Source organism: Corythoichthys intestinalis, chromosome 22 (assembly GCF_030265065.1).
Source record: "Corythoichthys intestinalis isolate RoL2023-P3 chromosome 22, ASM3026506v1, whole genome shotgun sequence".
NCBI lineage: Eukaryota > Metazoa > Chordata > Actinopteri > Syngnathiformes > Syngnathidae > Corythoichthys > Corythoichthys intestinalis.
This window is the reverse complement of record NC_080416.1, coordinates 28673886-28695697: the sequence shown is the minus strand read 5'-3', so window position 1 is coordinate 28695697 and position 21812 is coordinate 28673886. Positions and strand designations below refer to the sequence as shown.

Sequence of the window (21812 nt, the reverse complement as noted above, 5' to 3'; positions counted from 1 at the left end):
CAACCATTTTTCATCAGTTAAGTTGCAAACAAATTCTCTCACTATTTACATACAACGAACAAAAAATAACCCATAGTAGTTCATTAAAACTGTCATTAACAAGAAAAATACCGAAAACAACACGGCAAACTTGTAAATACTAATAGGGGTGTAATTATAATCAGAGCGTGCAATTTATTCACACTTTCTCTCCGCCAAGTAGGCTCAATGTTCTGTTAGCATCTAACGACAGTAGAAAAAAAGTAAAATAAAAAAAACAAAAAATGTACCGCTCTTTCACGGACATCGGGTGTTGCACGGATCTCCGGACGCAAAGAAGCTGTACACACTGACCATTGGGAACATGGTAACGGCACCCAGCAGGGAACCCAGTTGAACCACCGCCCCGCACCACACCAGGGCGCTGTGACCCTCGTCCCGCAAGATCACACCGATGATCACTTTGACATAGGACAGGGTGAGAACGAACACGATCCACGCCACTACCTGTGAAATGTGGGTAAATGTAAACAGGGGTTCACTCTACTATGAATGTATTTCCTGAACTTACCATGATCACGCCACCCCACACGTCATTCACCAGCAGTGGACACGGGCTGAGGGTGGCCATACTCATTATAAAAGCCCCGATGCCACTGCCCAGGAATGTAAGAACCCCCATCAGCCACAAGGATCTGTTCATATTCAAAAATAAGCATTTTTATTATATTGTATAAAAGCGTTCCCAACTGTCTGAACAACATCCATCGTACACCTTTTTTGAAGTACCCCTAAAATAGTGGATCTTAACTTGGATCAAACACCAGGGGTTCAATGAGTAAGTCTGAGGGTGTAAGATATGATTGATTGTATGACCATTATACTCTGCGGGTTATATAGGTTTGCTCTCCCACAGCTATTATACGCGCTCTCCCAAGCTATTATGAAGAACTCTCTGACTCCTGCCTCCTTGTGTCCTGCCTTTGTCACCTCGCTCTGGGTCAACAGAGAAGAAGATTGAAGAAGGTGTTTTAGACCCAACAGAGGGATTTGGTGAAAATTAAGACACATCTCACGTGTCACTTAAGACTAGGTTTTGGACTGGTTTGCCCCCAATTTACAAGCTTTATTCCATGTCTTTCAACTGCTGGCCCTCTATCTAATTTGCACAGTAGAAAGTTGACTTGCACTTGGTATGAGGAAGTATAACAGTCCGACAGGCAACTTGTACTGCGTAGATGAAGAAAAAATCCATCCGGTCATTTTCTCCCACTTATGCGAAGTCAGATCACGGGGGCAGCAGATTCAGCACGGAGCCCCAGATTTTCCTCTCCCCGGCAACTTCATCCAGCTCTTGTAAGAGGATCCCAAGGCGTTCCTAGTCCAGCCGGGAGACATATTCTCTCCAGCGTGTCCTGGTTTGTCCCCACAGCCTTCTCCCAGTGGGACATGCTTGGAACAACTCACCAGGAGGCATCCTGATCAGATGCCTGAGCCACCTCATCTGGGTCCTCTCGATGCGGAAGAACAGCACCTCTACTCCGAACCCCTCCCGGATGACCGAGCTTCTCACCTTTTCTCTAAGCGAGAGCTCAGACACCAATCGCAGGAAACTCATTTCGGCAGCTAGTATCTGGGATCTTTCCATCACGACCCACAGCTCATGACCACAGGTGAGGGTAGGAACATACTTTAACCAGTAAAAAAAAATCGCCTTTCAGCTCAGCAAGTTCTTCACCACAACGGATGGATGCAAAGTCCGCATCACTGCAGATGCTGCACCGATCCGCCTGTCGATCTCCCACTACATTCTTCCCTCACTCGTGACCAAGACCCCGAGATACTCCTCCACTTGGTGAAGAATCTTACCCCTGACCCATAGAAGGCATTCCACCTTCTCCCAACTGAGGACCATGGTCTCAGAATTGGAGGTGGTGATTCTCAGACTCAGACCCCTTGCGGAGGAAACTCATTTTGGCAGCTTGTACCTGGGATATTTCGGTCACGACCCAAAGATCATTACCATAGGTCAGGGTAGAAACTTAAATCAACTGGTAAATAGAATCGCCTTTCAGCTCAGCTCATTCTTCACCACAACCGACCGATGCAAAGTCTACATCACTGAAGACGCTGCACCAATCTGCCTGTCGATCTCCCGCTCCATTCTTCCCTCACTCCTGAACAAGACCCAGAGATACATAAACCCCTCAACTTGGTAAAGGACCTCATCCCTGACCCGTAGGAGGCATTCAACCTTTCCCTGTCTGAGGACCATGGTCTCAGAATTGGAGGTGCTGATTCTCAGACCCAGACACCCTGCGGAGGAATCTCATTTTGGCAGCTTATATCTGGGATTCTTCGGTCATGACCCATAACTCATGACCATAGTTATAGATAGGAACATAGATCGATGGGTAAATAAAGCTTTTGTGTCACATTTTACCTCACGAAAACAGTATGTGACGCTAGGATGCGACAACAAAATGAGAATGTAGAAATAAAAACAGAAAAAGGAAGAGTTTCCTTTCATTTTCTTATGTGTAAATCAATAGCAAAAGACACAATTATTGGTAAATTTGAAATTGAAGGTGCTTGAACGGGAACTCACTGAGATATTGGCTTAGCTATACAGGTTTTGAATTTGAAATATATTGCTTTATTATGAAATTCTGAAAGGTTCGGTGAATGCACATGTGAAATTTGCGGGGTTCTCCACCTTTGGCAAGATTAAGAACCACTGCCCGAGAATCAAGAATGATACAAATTTTGAGGGCATGAACCCATGGTGACCAAAAACAGAACTACTACTACAGTACTATGAAAAGCAAGCCTTAATCTAAACAATACCAATATTTACTAAGTTGCTGACGATCGAAAAAGTTGAGGGAGTCAGTAGCAGCTGGTTTGATATTGAGATTCTCCACTGTTTTCTTACCTTATCGAGAAGAACATGGCAATGAAGCAGGCCAAAGGGTTGGACACAGCCGCCATGGTGGCAGACAGGTGATAGGCGTTGTTTCCGTATGGCATGCATGAGTACGACTGCACTGACGGAAGCACCGCATTTGTCAGAGCATTGGTCCACGCCAGGATCACGAAGATGTAAAACACTTGCATCCAGCTGTAAGTCCCAACACCGAAACTGCTCTTCTGTCTTTCGGGTCTGTACGGTTCCACCATTGGCCTCTTCTCCACCCAATTCTTCTCATTAACCCCGTTGATGTACCGGTCTTTTGTCTTCTCCTTGGCAACGGCGGGGTGATAGTTGAGCAGCAGGAATGCCACCAAGCACACAAGCATCATAGCGCTCAGGAAGAAGAAGAAGACCTCTGCTGAAAAGTTGGCCGGCTGGTGTTGAGCCTGAAATGTCGGAAAACTCTCGGTGGCGTTTTGGCTCACAGTACTGTTGATGCAGTGAACCACACCAACACCCTGGACGAGGGCCACAAGAGCGGGCAGTAGGCCGCTCACTCCTTCGCCTATGTAGTAGGTGGTGAGGTACTGGGGCTTGAGGCGCATCATGAAAGGAAGGAAGGTAACCGAGGAGGTGCAGTCAACAGCAGCGAGGAAGAAAGTGAGGACAAGCAACGCCACGCTGCGGGGTGCTCCCGCTACAACGACAGTCTCCTTCCAGAAGAAACCTAACAGGAAACTGGCCATTGTGCCGAGGGTGATGATGACGTAGACGACGGCAGTTTCGCTGAGAGCTCCCGGTCTGAAACGGTGCATCAGGGTGACGAAGAGCGGGCCTACGTTGGCCATCTGGATTAGAACCGAGAGGTACGATGGGAGGTACCAGCCCTCTGGAATTTGGGGGACGATCAGAGGAAGTTCTACCCAAAGACCATTGATGGATACCCAGGAACCCATGCCAAAAAGGCACGCCAGAAGGTGGGTGAGTACAGACATGGCTGCAGATTGTTCCTAAAAAACAGGGATAATATATGGACATTAAAATTGAGGTCCCAGCTCAAGTAAGAATGGTTGCATGATATTTTGTTAGATTTAAACTAAGAAAACACACATTTACAATACAGCACAATTGACTTGAGAATACCATGCAGAAAAACATTTTATCAATGTGTCACCTGTAGCAGGAAGCGTTTTGATGCCAACTTCAATACAGTCGTCGTGTAGGTTAATATTTACTTCTTTGCCTGGTCCTGTGACAGTGCAAAGAACAGCTTTATATGGAAATCATTAAAAATAACAACAACGCTTAGTTTCCACACGTGTCTCAGAAGTCAAGTGCAAATAACCTCTACATTTCTACCTCCCTGCATGGCTATTATGGCTATAAACTTAGCAAACACGAGGCTGAATGCATTGTTTATTATTATTATGGCTTTTCAGGACTGAGAGGATCAAACTCAGCCAGAGTGGACTTCAGAAATTCCTGCCTCCCTGCAGTCTTTTCTTCATCCCTTCCGAGCTCAGACAGCTTAGTTGTATTTTCATTCAAAATTATTGTAATAGTCTTTTAAGTCTTCTTCTTACTGCATTTGAGTCTATTTGATTAGGTTCAGAACAATGTGTGACACTTCCGAAGCAAATAGAAAACTATTGTTTTTCTCAATCAACAATTGTCAATAATACAGTTGAAGTATCACTTGTCATAGCTACAAAAAATGTTTAACACAGGGAGCATGCAATTAGTACATTTTCAAAACGACCAAAAAGCATACTCACAGGTTCTGGGGATGGAGTGTCGGAACTACTGGCTGAAGCCTAAAGTCCAGGACCCTCCTCGCTGAGAGTGGGCGTGCATGTATTTATTCACGCTCATCCAGCCGTGACACGTGTTGGTTTCGCTGATCACATTGTGTTTTAAAGACTGTTGCCGTGTGATACCTTCAGGGGGGCCATCACATGTTGCAGTTCACCATGATGCCTGCAAGTTTTTTTTTTTTGACTGAAGTCATTGAGTTAATTTGTTCTGCTTCCTTGTGGTCAGTAACAAAAGTGGCTACTATTTAATATGACCATGAAAGGCTGACGAGATCATTTATTTGCTCTGTGTTGCTTCAATCTCGGAGAGTGCCAATCTAATCTAAAAGGGGCCAATACAACTAATCTAAAAACAATGTCCTTCATTTAATTATCTTGGATGTTGACAGCAGTACACTGGGGGATTAGAATTGTTAAAAAATAAACAGGCATAGTGGAATCTCTTCTGGAAGAAGCAGAATTATCAGTCCAGTTAGTTAATATATTTGCTCTGCCTCCCTAGTATGTTGGGTGTAATTCTACAGTCAGACACTAGATGGAAGCCGGCCATGGTTTAACATTTGGCTCAAGCATAAAGTAACCAAAATTAAATCTTAAAATTATTCCATGTTACAATCGTCTTCAATCCTGATTTTTACATCTAAAAAAGTAAAAACAGGCAGTTAATTTTTAGTGCATGACTATTGATGTAGTGTTCTTTCTTTCTTCATTTCCTTTTCAGGCGTGACAGATCCAAACGTACAACATTCATTTGGGTTTACATTCAGTTCAACCCGAAAAGAAAAGGGCTGACGGGAGAAGCCGAAGCTTATTAAATCCCGCCCCCAGTATACCATAGGACGCAAATTATCGAAACAATTTTGAAGTGTATTGTGAGATTAAGTTAAATTTATTAGTTTGGCAAAAATGGGCATGCTGATCATATTAAGCAATTCTGAGAAGTCATCACAGGAGGATCGGTACACTGTATAACAGAGGTCGGGGACCTATGGCTCGCGAGCCAGATCTGGCATATTTGACGGCGGCATCTAGCTCGCAGACAAATCTTTAATTATTAAAAAAAATATAAAGTTTCGTTATACTCCTTTGCGTATTGCGCGAAACGGTGACGGTCACCAGTCATAAGCTGATGTTGTGCAGTAATCAGCGGACGTGACTCTTGCGGCTTTTATGTTAACTTTTTTAATGCTCCGACAACACTCCCGCACTTCGTATCATCAAATAGCAAACTATATGTGACCCCCCCCCAAGCTCCATGCCATTGGCTGCGTGAGCCCAGGGTGATCATGGGACACATAGTCTATATAGTACAACAGTTCGCAGTAATTTTAGTGGGAAAGTGGCAAACATACATGTCCTTGTGTCTATCTATCTATCTATCTATCTATCTATCTATCTATCTATCAATTGCATAGGCAACGCAGATGAGGTAGAGACACTCTTCACGGTTGCCGTATTTTGCTGTCGAAAATAGCGGCCTATGTGCACGTTCTCAGTTTCGTTTTCCGCATTGTCATCTAATTTCAGAAACTCTTTTGAGAAGATGGCAAAAAGAAAAAAAGACGATGAGTATTGTACTTTTCAGCAGGACATAAGGACATAAACGCGGCAGTTTTTTCTCTTGCTTTTGATGGGTCAACAGACGTAAGCTATTTATCGCAGTTCAGTGTGATTGGAAGGTTTTGACTATGAAAGGGACAACAAGAGGGGAGGATTTATTCAAGTCCTTCACTGAGTTCGGTAAAGTAAAAAATCTACCGATGGATAAACTTGTTTCGGTGGGCACTGATGGTGTTTCGTGCATAAGTTTCTCAACGGCTCCATGGTACAGACTACAAAGCCATCAGCAAAACCATGCAGCACCAGAAGTCGCATTAATGGTAAGAAATACTCACCATTAATTAGCAACAGCATAACTATATTACTAAAAAGAATTCAGACTTATTGTACTTTGTGTTGAAATGACACATAACGCACATATGACTTATATTTTTAGTTTTATACTAGGGCTGTCAAACGATTAAAATTTTTAATCGAGTTAATTACAGCTTAAAAATTATTAATCGTAATTAATCGCAATTAATCGCAATTGAAACCATCTATAAAATATGCCATATTTTTCTGTAAATTATACATATATTCTGTAAAATAAATTGTTGGAATGGAAAGATAAGACACAAGATGGATATATACATTCAACATACAGTACAAAAGGACTGTAGTGGGCATTTCACTCTACTGTCATTTAAATCTGTCTAATCTGTCCTCACTCCGAAGCGTCTCCTTTTTCCAAAGCTAGACAGCTAGTGAACGACGCCTTAATAATTAGACTTCTTCCTTTTTCATCTGATTTATTAATAAAATGGCCTCAAACCATTGTCCTCTTTAGACCGTTGTAAAACTACAAAAAAAAAAGTACACAAGCATTGCATTAGCAACAACGTTAGCTTAGCACGCTATACAGGTTCACTAAACATAAACAAAAAGCGTCTCATACAAAAAATATAACATTTCGCTTACTAACATAATATGTATTCTTTACAACAACCATACTTACGGACAAATCTTGTCCAAGGATCATATAAGCACAACATAATCAGCCCAAGACGTCGTGCAGCCATAATGAACTGGAAAGAAAACAATAAACCATGTCGCAAAGCGACCACAAGAGTTCGCTGTTGGACAGCACAAAAAGTCTTGCTGTAAAACTTACCAAAAGGCAGAATACTTTCTGAGCGGGACACGTGCGTTAATTGCATCAAATATTTTAACGTGATTAATTTTAAAAAATTAATTACCGCGCGTTAACGCGATAATTTTGACAGCCCTATTTTATACATATCGTATGGCTCTCATGGAATTACATTTAAAAATACAGTGGGGCAAATAAGTATTTTGTCAACCACTAATTGTGCAAGTTTTCCCACTTGAAAAGATTAGAGAGACCTGTAATTGTCAACATGGGTAAACCTCAACCATGAGAGACAGAATGTGGAAAAAAACAGAAAATCACATTGTCTGATTTTTAAAGAATTTATTTGCAAATCATGGTGGAAAATAAGTATTTGGTCAATACCAAAAGTTCATCTCAATACTTTGTTATGTACTCTTTGTTGGCAATAACGGAGGCCAAAAGTTTTCTGTAACTCGTCACAAGCTGTTCACACACTGTTGCTGGTATTTTGGCCCATTCCTCCATGCAGATCTCCTCTAGAGCAGTGATGCTTTGGGGCTGTCGTTGGGCAACACGGACTTTCAACTCCCTCCACAGACTTTCTATGAGGTTGAGATGTGGAGACTGGCTAGGCCACTCCAGGACCTTGAAATGCTTCTTACGAAGCCACTCCTTTGTTGCCCTGGCTGTGTGTTTGGGATCATTGTCATGCTGAAAGACCCAGCCACGTCTCATCTTCAATACCGTAGCTGACGGAAGGAGATTTTCACTCAAAATCTCTCGATACATGGCCCCATTCATTCTTTCCTTTACACAGATCAGTCGTCTTGGTCCCTTTGCAGGAAAAACGGCCCCAAAGCATGATGTTTCCACCCCCATGCTTCACAGTGGGTATGGTGTTCTTCGGATGCAATTCAGCATTCTTTCTCCTCCGAACACGAGAACCTGTGTTTCTACCAAAAAATTTTGGTTTCTGTTTAATCTGACCATAACACATTCTCCCAGTTAAAACAGGTGCCATTAATACAGGTAATGAGTGGAGCCAAGGTAGACCTCGTTAGAAGAAGTTAGACCTCTTTGACAGCCAGAAATCTCGCTTGTTTGTAGGTGACGAAATATTTATTTTCCACTCTAATTTGGAAATAAATTCTTTAAAAATCAAACAATGTGATTTTCTTTCCTTTTTTTTCTTCCACATTCTGTCTCTCATGGTTGAGGTTTACCCATGTTGACAATTACAGGCCTCTCTAACCTTTTCAAGTAGGAGAACTTGGTGGTCGACTAAATACTTTTTTGCCTGACTGTATGTGGTGTTCATGGCTCTCTCAGCCAAAAAGCTTCCCGACCCCTGCTGTATAACATTTTTATGCAACCATTACTTTTATTTTCTCTCAAAATACACACTTGCTAAAATAAGTTAAATTACTTGGATAGGACCTTAGACAAAAAGACAGTCTGTGTTAGAACAAAGCCTGCAGATATCTACAAGAAAGCAAGGAATGTCCCAAAAAATCTTTATTTGCAGTTAATCACAGGCACTTTACAGTAAATGCTGGCAAGTGTGCTATTAATAAATGTACTTCATCAGTAGGATTACTTTTTTTTTTGGAATTAAGATGTACATGTTGTCACATTGGTGGCAAAATGTTTTGACAATTTACCATATGGTCTTATGACCATTGTGTGTGACAACCAAAGAGCAATAAAACGGACACGTCAGCCATGTGACGTTACAGACATTAAAAGGCAAACGAGGCCAATGTATGAAAAAGGTAACAACATAAACATGATTTAAAAAATGTCACAAGTTGGCCCTTCAAGTTGGCAACATTCTACAAAGCCTCCAAGTTGGTTTGGGTTTTTATTGCGATTTAAAAAAAAAAAAAAAACTGGGGAAATCATGATTTGTTTGCTTGTGCTGAAACCAGCAGTGTTTGTGTCAACTGGGATGTTTCGCCAAATGACTATTCCAGTTTACGTTTCAGAAAGAGCAAATCAGATCCAAATCGATTTGAAGATTGAACCATTCTTGTTGTATTAGTGTATGTTACTTGCAAACAACTCTATTGTTGCCTGTTTACTTTTAAACTTAGCTTGTTGGCAAACATAAGTAACGTAAGGCACACTGTGATCGAGACATCTTTGAGCCACTGTAGGTTATAACTACTTAAAGCATCAAAAATAATGTAGGAATGGACAGGAAGATTTGTAGGTGGACCCTACGGACGTTATCTATTCGGTTCTGCATGTTTTTGTTGAAAATAACTCAAAAACGAATTAACAGATTATCATACTTACAGGATATTTTTGTAATATGAAAAGGAAGAGGTGATTAAATTTTGGGGTCATGAGGTCAAAGATAACAGGGCCCAATTGAATTTGTCTGCTTAGGCGGAGGTTTGCACTCTCAGAGTGCTTTAGTTTTTTATTGTGTGTTCTGTAGTACAGCTGCAATTGTTGTGATAGCACAAGAAGAATAAAGTAGAGGCACGACACAACAAGCAAAACAGCAACAGTTCTTTCAAACAAGATGGAGGGAATTCGTACAGCAGGATTATGTAATACAGGTAGTCCTCTGGTTACGCACGAGTTCCGTCCCTATGCTGGCGACGTAACCCAAATTTCCGGGTAAGTCGGAATTAACCCTTTGAGTACTGATAAATCTCAAAATAACGATCCAAAAAGTCAAAAGTATTGTATTTTGTTTAATGATGGAGGATACACTGCCCCTAGTGGCAGCATTGGCAGCTGGACTGTCGCTTTGTATGACTGAGGTGCTGACTCAGTTGTCTGACATGGATAAAGGATAGCTGCGCTCTGGCATGGCCCATATAAGGCTGCAAGTTGTTTCAGCTAATATGTGTGTGCATGCATTTGTAATTAAGTTTAGAGCTAGTTTGTGGAGCTATGTGTGAGCGATTTGCGATGAGAACTGTAAATACGTTAGCATTTGTAGCATTTAAGCTCGAGGACTTTTGTTAGGCAAATTATACTAATTTAATCCACTAAATGTATTTATTGATCAGACTAGATAGACGTTTGAACACCAATTGTTTTGTGTTGTGTTTTATTGTTAAAAAGCGTGTCATTTTGAACATAAGTGTACATATCTGTGTCACAGCTTTAAATTGTCAAAAGTTAAATAAAAAGCTTCAAAAAGCACAACTGCTTGCAGTCTGTAAAGCTGAACAACTTCACGTTTAGTGAAGCCAGAAGACGTCATATTAACAAAGTAAAGTAAAAAAAAAAATACTGTGAGGCACAATAAGGTACTGTTTATGAGACTTAAAAAAAAAAAACACAACTGGAGACAAAATGGCAGACGAGATGCCGGCGTCATAAAGTTAAAATCGCGTAACTCGACTACGTCGAAACCCAGGGACTACCTGTATTCAAGGAAAAAGTGCAGATTTAAGGGGTTAATCGAAGAGGTGTGGGGGGGTTGTGTCCCTAAGGCAATAGAATCACAAGTTCAAAATGTAAACAACCGCACAGGTTCAAATCTCGTGTTTTCAGTGCACGAAACAGCCCCTCGGCCAGCATGTGGCAACACAACACTCCCACTATTATTAACCGGTTTGGACCTACTTAAGCTTCAGAACTATCTGACACCGCCGTAGGACGTGTGTACATTGAAAAATAATACAACGTGACAATGTTCTTTTCTGGCTTTATGGGCAGTCAACACACTCCTGCGCCTGCTTAAATACATGATAGACGTTGACCAGCGGGAACATGGTAAGGGCGCCCACCAATGAGCCCACCTGAATGGAAATGCCGCACCACAGAAGGCCGGCGTGGCCCACCTCGTGCAGCAGAGTACCAATCACTACTTTCAGGTAGGAGAAGAGACCCGTAAACATAATCCAGGAGGACACCTGTGAGAAAGATACGTATAGGTTACTCATACACAAATGTGATAGTACTTATTATGGTTAGCAAGTATTTTTTTTTTACACTTTGAAAAGTATAGTTATAATTAGGGATGTCCCCGATCCAATCCCGGGAGCAGGCCCGATCACATCATCTATAGGAGATCGGAATCGGGGGGAAATGGATCAGGTTTTCAAGTATCAATTCATTGGCTGCCTTTGACGGCATTAGACGTCCAATCCATTTTAACTGGAAGGACTAGCAATCGATCGCTGCCAACCACCCAGTAAAATTGGATTGGACGTCTATCGCCATCAATGGCAGAGAAACATCATCACTATACGCCAGTATGAACTTCTAGTTCAAATAGGTTTAATGGCAGTAAATGAGTTAAGGGCTTCAAGCAACAAAATAATCCAGAGGTATAATAATTAGAGATGTCCCCGATACGATCACGTGCTCGGAAATTGGGCATGAGCACGTCATTTTTAGAAGATTGGAATTGGGTGAAAACGATTGGCTTTCTGAGATTTTATGTATATGGCAGAAAGCACAGACAAGGCTGAAAAAGCAGTTTCTGCTCTTGCACCCCTCTTTAAAATAAACTGCTGTCTTTTAAGCCAAAAGAACTGTTGTGTTTGATAGATCAATATGTCTATATGCTGCCAGAGCAGATTCATGGCGCATTAAGCCCCCAAATTATTTTTAATTTGTGCGTTTTACCCTGGAAACCCCCGTTTACAGATGTCGCGCAACCGCTTTTGTTTCAACCCAGCCATAGAAGGAAGGTAAGTAATTATGTTTATTGTTCAAAATGTCTGTCATTTTTAGCTTAGAATCATTCATTGATGTCTAATATTTCGTCAAAAAAAAAAAAAAAAATTATTCACTCGCATATTTTAAACTTTTAAACAAATTACGTCGCAATGAAAAAAATGGTGTCTGTAAATAAGTCACAGATATCTACCGCATAACTATCACTTGTATTTTTTTTGTTACTGTCGCTTTTCCCCCGATATGTTAGATGATAAATAATCGATCCAAACAAAGAAAAATTGAAAAAAGAAAAAAAAACGTTTATAAGGGTAAATATATGAAAAAGAACATCTCAACCACTCCTTGATGTCTGCGATTTCTGCATCGCGACCCTTGTTATATGACTATTTTTCACCCATAAAATCACCCAAAAATCCGGCTGTGGCCATTGACATCTGTGTCTTGACACTCGGTGATACATGCTACATGGAGTTTTTGGATCGAAACAAGGTAAGTACGCGATAATATCTCGTTAAAATCGTGGCGTCTTTAATTCTGCTCTCTCATGCTCTAACCTCCAGTTAGGGTTTTGCTGTTTAAAATTATTATTATTATTTTTTTAAATGCCCTCCTGTTCAAAAATTTTCTACCCCCAGAAAATTGAGTTTTTAAGCTTTCCAATGATGTATCACACGTGCATATCAGACAGTTTTGAAATTTGGCCAAATTCAGGGTCTCAGAGCGGAACTTCAAGTGACATGAGTGTTTTCCGCCATTTATAAAGCAACAAAATAAGATGTAAAAGGGCGTCGTCAAAAGAAGCAAAATAAATTACACTTCGTCCAATCACGTGATGGGAAATCGGACCTGAGCATGTCATTTTTGGAAGATCGGAATTGGGTGGAAAATCGTGTTTTAAATATTTTTCTAATTGGCTACAAAGCTAAAAAACTAATCAAAATGGGCAAGGATTAAAAAAAATTGTGATAAGTTATTAAATCAATGAATAAATTGGCGAGGTATCGGCTCGGTAGTTGTTATCGGCAGATCCCGGAATCAGGTGACCCAGACTCAAACTGCAAAAATATGTGATCTGGACAACTCTAGTTTAGATGACTCCAAGCAGCTGTTTGCCACTCTTATCGCTCACAGGGTTCTAGACTGACCGCCAGGTCAACTCCTACACTCTGCTGTACCGCAATAATAAATTATAATAGTGAACCATAAAAAGACAGATTGTTCCTTATATAGTTACACTACACACCGAAAAATCAGATTTTACACATCGTTACTGTTTGTGTTGGTCAATTGAATGTTTTCTTACTAAACAATCATTTGTGACCACGCCATCAGTTATTTCTAAGCATTGTTTATATGTAAACTACTCACCACTAAGACCACACCAGCAGTCTTCCCCTGCAAAGGAGGACACGGGCTGTGGGCAGCCAGGACCATCAGGTACACAGCGAAGGCCCCGCCAGCCAATGACAAGATACCCAGACGTGCAGAGGACCTGGAAGGGAATGCAAAGGTGTGAGCTCATAAACTATACAGCCTGTGGTCTGTCTTCAACAAACAAACAATTATTCACCTCTCCCAGTCAAAATGGATTGGAGGTCTATCAGCGTCAATGTGATAAATACTATGGAAAAAGAAATCGACTTAATTTTTTTTTTTTTTTTACCTGTCCTGTTCAGCTGCTACTTAAAACGGAGTGTATAGTAATCTGAGTGTCCCTATGGTCTAAACATGGAAGTTTCATATACTCCAATTGTGGTAGTTCATTATTCTTTATTTATTAGGAGAAAGCAGTGAATAGGATTTGGTTCTGGGAGGATAGAAAGGCAGGAAGCAAACAGAAGAGAAGAACAAACAACAACAAAAAATACATTACTAAACACCTATGCTAAAAATCGACTTTAAGTGTTACTTGAGGCTATAACCAGAGTGTTTTTCTGTTTTTGTTCATTTCAATTTAATTAATGTAGCCTTTATTAATATGGTATTAATTAATACATTTATTTACAATTACATAAAAGTACAAAAAGCATAAAAGAAAAAAATACGATTAATCAATTCAGAATACATTAAAGGTATGGTATGCACACTAATTTATTCAAACACATACATACAGTACACATTTTATTTTCGTGTACTTTTGTTATTTAGTAGGTGCAAAACACAATCCTCCAATGCCTGTCCACACTGTAAATTAATAACGACTTAATCATTTTTCTGAAATCTAGTCAAATAATGTTCTAGTTAACAGATTCATGCATCAGATTATTCCACTTATATTAAGTAAATATTACTATTTGTTCATATTAAGCCCATACAGGGGGGGGTGATTGGAGTTGCATGCGTCTTAGGCTAAGCTAGTCTTAAGCCCATTACAGCCTCTGCCTCCTAACTGCTTGCTTGCTACCTTCCCGTGGTCCCCCCTGTTCATCACAGAATGCAAGCAAGTGACCGAGTGGACTGACGGTATATTCAGTCCCCCCCTGCTGCCTTGTAGGGTATGCCTTCCTAGGCAAAGGCTAAGAGAAGGAAAACTCTTAATTCAAATCCCTTGCTGCCTTGTAGGGTCTGCCTCTTTAGGCAAAGGCTAGGAGAAGGAAACTCCGAAATAAAACCCAACAAGACCCCAACGACGAAGCTACTTAGCAACGGCGGAAGAGGGCAACGCCTGTCGGGCAGGCGGCAAGGCGGATCTTCAGCAAACAAGAATCCGGCAGCCCGATCCAACCAACATTGTGGAGGCTGCCTGTCTCATCTTTTTGAGCCGCAGTGGAAATGATGTGGGCCAAGTGTGTGTGCGTGGGAGTCGCGCAGCCACGACCACCTTAAACAACACTCCCAGCGAATGGCATTCTGTCGTTTTCACCACCTATTTTCATCCTTCATTACGAAAATAGGTTGAAAAAGCGACTGAAACTAATACTCGGACACGAGTGTGAAGCCGACAACGACGAAGCCCATACATCTAAATGTTGGTAATTTTCCATCTGAAACAAGAAAAAAACTGCTTTCATATAATGTTTTGAACAATATCTATTCTGGAATTAAGAACATTTTTGACAGGTTGTTTTAAAGATTAAATATATTAATTTATTGCTTAAAATAAGTCTGTTAAAATTATTTTTAGCTAGCTGTTTTTCTTATTTCAAGAAATCTAAGTGAGTGAAATTTACTTGCACTGGCAGATAATTTCACTTATTTCGAGTAGATTTACACTAAAAAAACAAGGGAATTTAACTCGTTTGAAGGAGCTGTGTTTTTGCAGTGCACACTGTACATATTTGCAAAATGTAAATTCAGACGTAAAGGGGTCCATTTATTAAGTTTTTAATAAGACATACATATTTAAACAATTCTAACTTAAAACTTGGTTAATTACTTTGAGAAATAAAAACATTCAAATATTAAAATTGGTTGGCTTACACATTTGAAGAAAAAAAAAATGACACTTAGTGTCTTGATTTCTGGACCCAACCATTGCAACAATGATGTTATTTATTTATTTATTTATATAATTTTTAAAAATGTCTTTATTTTCTTTCTTCGTTCCATCTGTTACCTCATTATCTCTCAGGGTGTATTTATTCATGGATATCTGTATATATATTTATTTTTATTTTACATTCCGCATTTCTTTATTTGCGCGATTTTCTACCTCATTACCTCTCAGGTCATTTATGATTTTCTTCTTTTCAGGATTAACAACAGTGTTTATGTATTTGGTAATGCATTGGATAAATGTATTCATTACATTTCTTTTACTCTTCATTTATTGTTGGTTACTAAACTACTTGTTTTTGTTGTTGGATTTTTGTTGATTTGTTTTTAGTGGTGTGAATTAAATTTATGATGTAATTCAAAAGAGGGATATATATAGATATACACTGCCTTTCAAAAGTTTGGTTTCTAAGTGACCCCAAACCTTTGAATTGTAGTGTATCATATGGAATTTTTCTTTATGTACACCACGGTTCAAAATTTTGGTAGACCCCAAAATTTTGAATGGTAGTGTAGATGTCTTTCTTTCTTTTTTTTTTTTTTATGACATTTGCGAAGCTTTGCGTTTTCTCTACTGTACAAGGACTTCTGCTTTTTTGTTTTGTCTAGCTTTGGGCCGGCGCCTAGGTTTTTCCATTTTTTGTTACAGCATATATAAACTGATTGAGGTGCAAGGTCGGGAGGCTTTTCTTCTGGGAACACCTTGTTGTGCTCTGGCAGAAATGTCTCCTGGTCAACCAGCTTTAAATTACTCCTTCTTTATGAGTGTATATATCTGATATCTGTGATTAATGCTTCCTTTTTGTTCCTGAATTGTGTGTCATTTTCTGTTCGTTAAGAGAATTAAAGAACCTGTAAAATGGGAAAAAAAAATCGACTTTCTTTTCCTTCACTGTATAAAGGTTTAAACAAATTGTTGAACAACAGGGAAAAAAATTACATATACTTTTACCATTTTTAATTCATTTAAGGAAATAACTGGTTACTTATTAATTGTACAGTACATCTCTTAAGTTTGTCTCACCGGAAATCGATCCTCACCTCAGGATCACAAACATGGCGAGGAAGCAAGCCAGAGGGTTGGCGATGTTGCCGAGGACCACTGAGAGGTGGAAGGCCATGTTGCCGTAGGGTAAACAGGTAAAGCTCTGGACGGATGGCAGGACGCCGTTGGTGAGCGCATTAGAGACGGCGAGCAGGGCCAAGAGGTAGACATTGTGTAGCGTCCAAAAAGTCTGCATGGCTGGCGACGGCGCCTCATCAAGGTGCACCTCCTCTTGGGGCGACGGTGAACTGCCGTTGCTGAGTGGATGCGTCTCGTCGCCACTCTTAACAGTTACATTGTCGGTTCCTACACATGTGAAATGTCAAAATTTAATTGCCTCATCTCAGACCTTAATGGCCATACGTTTTTGTATTACAGTGGTACCTCGAGATACGAAAGCTTCAGCACACGAAAAATTCCGTTTACGAAGGCTTTTTCCATTTATTACAAAAAATTATTCACCATACGAAACCTAATATTTACTGTAATAGATCATACCCGCTCGCTGCAATTCAAAAATGTAACGCTATTTGACTATAAATGTGAACAAAATAAACACGGCCTAATGTGCTAGACAATGCTCATGTTTACGAAACAAAAGAAGAATATAACTTACAAGGCACAAGCAGCGAGTTGAAAAAGCAAGCATTGGCTGCCGAGGTTACCTCGTCTTTTAGCACGCCGAGTTTGCAATGAGCTTGAGTAATCATGTGATAACAACTGTAGAATGAGCTGTTATCTAGAAAACTTGTTACAATTAAGCACCACTAGGGGGCGACAAAACATTACAAATAAAGACAGGCAATCGGAGGACATGACAGCAAATTTAATGTGGTCTTTCAGCTTGGAACGAATTAGGCTAATTGCATGTAAAATTAGATTCATTATACAAAAAAAAAAATCATGACACTGCTATCAACACTTCTGTCCTCCAACATGCCTCTTAGCATGCATTGCAGCGTTACAGATGTAAATAACAATCAAAATTCATGATCTGTGCCAATTCTTCAGTTACTGTCCCAGTTGGTTCATTAATTGCTAGTTATGGTATTTGGTAACACTTTGACAATGGTGCTATAAGACTATCATAAATATGATATGACACTGCCATGAGCATTAATGAATGCATATGACAGATGTCATTTTGTGTCATCAGGCAAATTATCTCACTTTTGAATGGATGTAAAAGATACAAGATGGACATAAATGGAGTTAGTGACAAAGGTTTCCAGGTGACACTCAGTGACATATGTAATAAGCATTCAGCAATGCCCATGACAGTGTCATGTCATACTTATGGCGGTCTTATGACGCCACTGTCAAATAAAGTGTTACCTATTATCCCAAATAAATCATAAATAACCCACGCTGGACTATAAGCTGCAGGATTCAAAATGAGGGGCAAAAAAGTAGCAGCTTATAGTCCGAAAATTACGGTACATACTTATATTTGTGTAGGAACCTTGTGTGTCGTCGGCTGGCGCGTCTTTGGAGGCTGTCGGCCTCCGTGTCAAAGCCAGGAAGCTCAGAGCGGATATGAACAGCATGACAAACAAGAACCAGAAGAAGTTTTGCGCAGGGAAGTTCTCCTCGAGGTGGGTCGGCTGCACGGTGCCATTGACGATGGGGCACTCTAGCTGACCCACGCCTTGCCCCAGCGCCACCACACACGGTAACAGCGCGCTCAAGCCCTGGCCGACGAAAAAGGTGCGAATGTACTGTGGAGGGTAGCGGAACATAAAGGGCAGGAAGGTGACGTTGGATGTGCAGCACACCAGTGACAATACAAAGGTGATTAGCAGGAAGGGCACCGAGCGCAGCTCCCCTGCCACCACCATAGAGTCTTTCCAGAAGATGGCCAGCAGCGCTGACGCCACCACTGCCAGCACCTGGATGCAGTGGATAAGCAAGCGTTCGTTCAATCGGCCTGGCGCGCAGTGGTGCGTCACGGTCACCGCAACAGGGCCGATGTTGCCGAATGCTATCAGCACTGACAGGTAGGCCGGTAAGTTCCAACCTGCAACAATACCAACAGGATGGTTCTTTACATCATCTTACTCATATTACTATAGTATCATTGTTCTGTATTACATGGCTTGGTATTACTAAAACCTCAATATTTTATTTGTTTCGCTGTATTAGATGACATTTTCATTGAATGGGGATTTAAATTTTGTTTATGTTGAATGAACAGGTTTAGCCACTGGTTGTTGCAAAACATTATGTTTGTACAGGTTTGTCGCGTTACTGCAAATAATCCAATTAATCCCACCAGGCACAGTTATTCTGAGAAAACTTTAGTTTGTATATATGGCGGAAAACGCAAACAAGGCTGAAAAAGCAGTTTCTGCGCTTGCACCCCACTTTAAAATAAACTTCTGTATTTTAAGCCAAAAGAACGGATGTGTTTGATAGAACAATATGTCTATATGATGCCATAGCAGTTTCATGGCGCATTATGCCCCCGGACTATTTTTAATTTGTCCGTTTTACCCTGGAGACCCCCGTTTACAGACGTCGCGCAACCACTTTTGTTTCAACCCAGCTATAAAAAGAAGGTAAGTAATTATATTATTCAAAATGTCTATCATTTTTAGCTTATAATCATTAATTGAAGTCTAATATTTAGTAAAAAAAAACTACTTTAAAAAATTATTCACCCGCATATTTAAAAATTTTTAAACACGTTACGTTACAATGAAAAAATACTGTCTGTAAATAGGTCACGGATATCGACCTCATAACTTTTTTGTATTTGATTTTTGTTACTGTCGCATTTCCCCCGATATTTTAGGTGATAAATATTTTATCCAAACAAAGAAAAATTGGGAAAAAAAAACATTTATAAGGGTAAATATTTGAAAAAAAAATCTCGACCTCTCCTTTTTGTCTGCTACTCCTGCATCACGACCCTTGTTATATTACCGTGTTTCACTCATAAAATCCCCACAAAGTCCAGCTGTGGCCATTCACAGCTGTATCTTGACACTCGGTTATACATGCTACATGGAGTTTTTGGGTCGAAACCATGTAAGTATGCGATAAAATGTAATTAAAATCATGGTGTCTTTAATAATGCTCTCTCATGCTCTCACCTCGAGTTACCGGAAAGCCACAAAAAGACATACATTGCAGTCGAACGCTAGCGCGAGAATTATAGACACGGCAGGCTAACTGACTAGCGTGCTGTCCATTATCTTTTCGACTCTTGTTGCCGTTTGGATTGCTTATTATTGGGTGATATCGATGTATTAGATACATTAGATGCTGAAATCAAAGCCTGGGTCCTAGGCTACAAGTCTAAATACAATAAATACTGTTATGTACTCACATTTATATGTTCCCTTTATGCATATAAAACCTTTTTCTCTCAGTATCTCGCATTCACATTCTTTAATCATAATAGAAAAAATATTTTAAAAGCCCAATGCAAAAATTAAAATATGGTATTGGAATTTAACCCCTATACTTCCCCTGGAAATGTTTTTCTTTGCACAAATCAACCCAAATCAAATACTGTATGTCGTAAAGTTATCATTAACTATACAGCTAACTCCCCGTTTAGCCTTATTATTGTAGATCCACCCACGTCTTAGAGCATGCATATTGATTATCAAAGACTTGAGTAGACAAAGGGGGATTATCTTGTTTGTGTTCGTTATTTATTATGTAACAGGATGGGTGTCCAAAACATTTTTTTTTACATGAGAAATTTTCAAAGGTCTCAAAATTGTCTATTTTTCAATCACCTGATTTGACCTAGACAAAGACTCAAAAAAATGCCCTCCTGTTCAAATTTTTTATCCCACCCAGAAAATAGAGATTTTAAGCTTTCCAATGATGTAGTACACATTTGTATATGGAGCAATTTTGAAATTTGGCCAAATTGGGGGTCTCAGAGCAGAACTTCAAGTCACCTGAGTGTTTACCACCATATATTTTTTTCTTTCTTCCATTATGATCAAAACTGAAACACATAAAAGCTTGAAAGATTTGTGTGAGCGTGGTGAACGAATACAACATAGTGCCACAAACACACTCACCTCCAATCGTGTGTATTTTAAAATTTTCTGCGATGAATTTCAATTAGTTTATCACTAGTTGACGTCCAAGGAAGCCGATGAGTTCGTTTACACAAGATGTTGCATATGGGAATGGTAATTTTTGATGGTGGCAACTCCAGAATAATTTTGTTAGTGTGACGTCACGGAATCGCTAATTTCTATGTTACATCAGTACATTTGCTGACCTTGCAGTTATAGATGAACAAGAGGTCAGTAATACAGAGAATATCAAACTACTTTAGAAAGTCTTGTTAGTAATATAAATACACTAACAGCATGTCGTTGCGATCAACTCAAAATATTTTTTGGTATATCATTTGAAAGTAAATAGAATTGTTAAATGCTAGCTGGCTAGCCTGCTTTAAGGTTCCCTGAAGAGGTGACCTACAGTGAACAGTAACCGGCCACTGACCTTCAGGCAGCACGTTGACGACGATTGGGAGCTCGACCCACAAACTGTTGACGGAAATCCACGAGCCCATGGCGAACAGCGCCATGAGGCCATGGGTTACCACATCGCTACTCCACCAGCCGGTCGACATGACGCCGCAACTCCGGCCCAAGGATTGTGAACAAAACACGGTAAACAAACCGCTGAGCTGTAGTTCACGTACGACTATTCATTTATTCCATAACAATTCACCGGTAATCTTGCACTCTACACGCCTCTTCTGCATTGAAGAAAAGAACTGGTGGTCACTTGCCAAGAGTTCCCGCCCCTTGAGATGCCTTCAAGTACACTTGGTAAAATTGCGATACGTTTCCTTCAACGCAACTACCAACATAATTATGTTAAGAACAAATCATACAATATTCCCACAAGTATTTGATTTCCGACATTTATGATGCTTTTAAATGCATGCCTACCTTGTAAATCCTGAAGCATAGTTTTTATTCATCTAATTTTTTTATTTTTTTTTACAACTATATCTCTGGGATGGTGCGGTGTTCAAGACGGGTCTATTAAGGGACTACAAAAAAAAAAAAAAAAAAAAAATCAATGAATTATTGAAATAAATCCTTAAAACAAAGGCGTAGGTTTGGTCTCCACATTGGTATGGACGATATCACAGCATAACCTGTATACACATTTTTTGCTGTGGCCGGGATATTAATACGACAAAACAAATTGGGTGAACGAGGTTCAGGGCTACATTTATCACGAATATGAACCTAC

At 40.0% G+C, this 21812-nt stretch overlaps 2 protein-coding genes across 3 annotated transcripts; both read right to left on the bottom strand.

Annotated features, from left to right (window-relative positions):
- Positions 1–4776, bottom strand: slc52a3-2a (solute carrier family 52 member 3-2a). Its single transcript, XM_057828227.1, has 5 exons — positions 4669–4776; positions 4068–4142; positions 2915–3903; positions 551–674; positions 1–486 (listed from the first exon to the last, which is right to left on the bottom strand). Exons 3-5 carry the CDS (start codon positions 3886–3888, stop codon positions 277–279), a joined length of 1308 nt encoding a protein of 435 aa, XP_057684210.1. The 5' UTR covers positions 3889–3903; positions 4068–4142; positions 4669–4776; the 3' UTR covers positions 1–276.
- A 3960-nt stretch (positions 4777–8736) lies between these two features.
- slc52a2 (solute carrier family 52 member 2) lies at positions 8737–21512 on the bottom strand. 2 transcript variants are annotated; one of them, XM_057828744.1, is made up of 5 exons: positions 21048–21512; positions 18034–18588; positions 16568–16877; positions 13400–13523; positions 8737–11259 (listed from the first exon to the last, which is right to left on the bottom strand). In XM_057828744.1, exons 1-5 carry the CDS (start codon positions 21175–21177, stop codon positions 11053–11055), a joined length of 1326 nt encoding a protein of 441 aa, XP_057684727.1. In that variant the 5' UTR covers positions 21178–21512; the 3' UTR covers positions 8737–11052. The 2 variants fall into 2 exon arrangements, with proteins under 2 accessions (XP_057684727.1, XP_057684725.1); XM_057828742.1 differs by having other exon boundaries at positions 8750–11259; positions 18016–18588.
- Between the last annotated feature and the right edge of the window lie 300 nt (positions 21513–21812).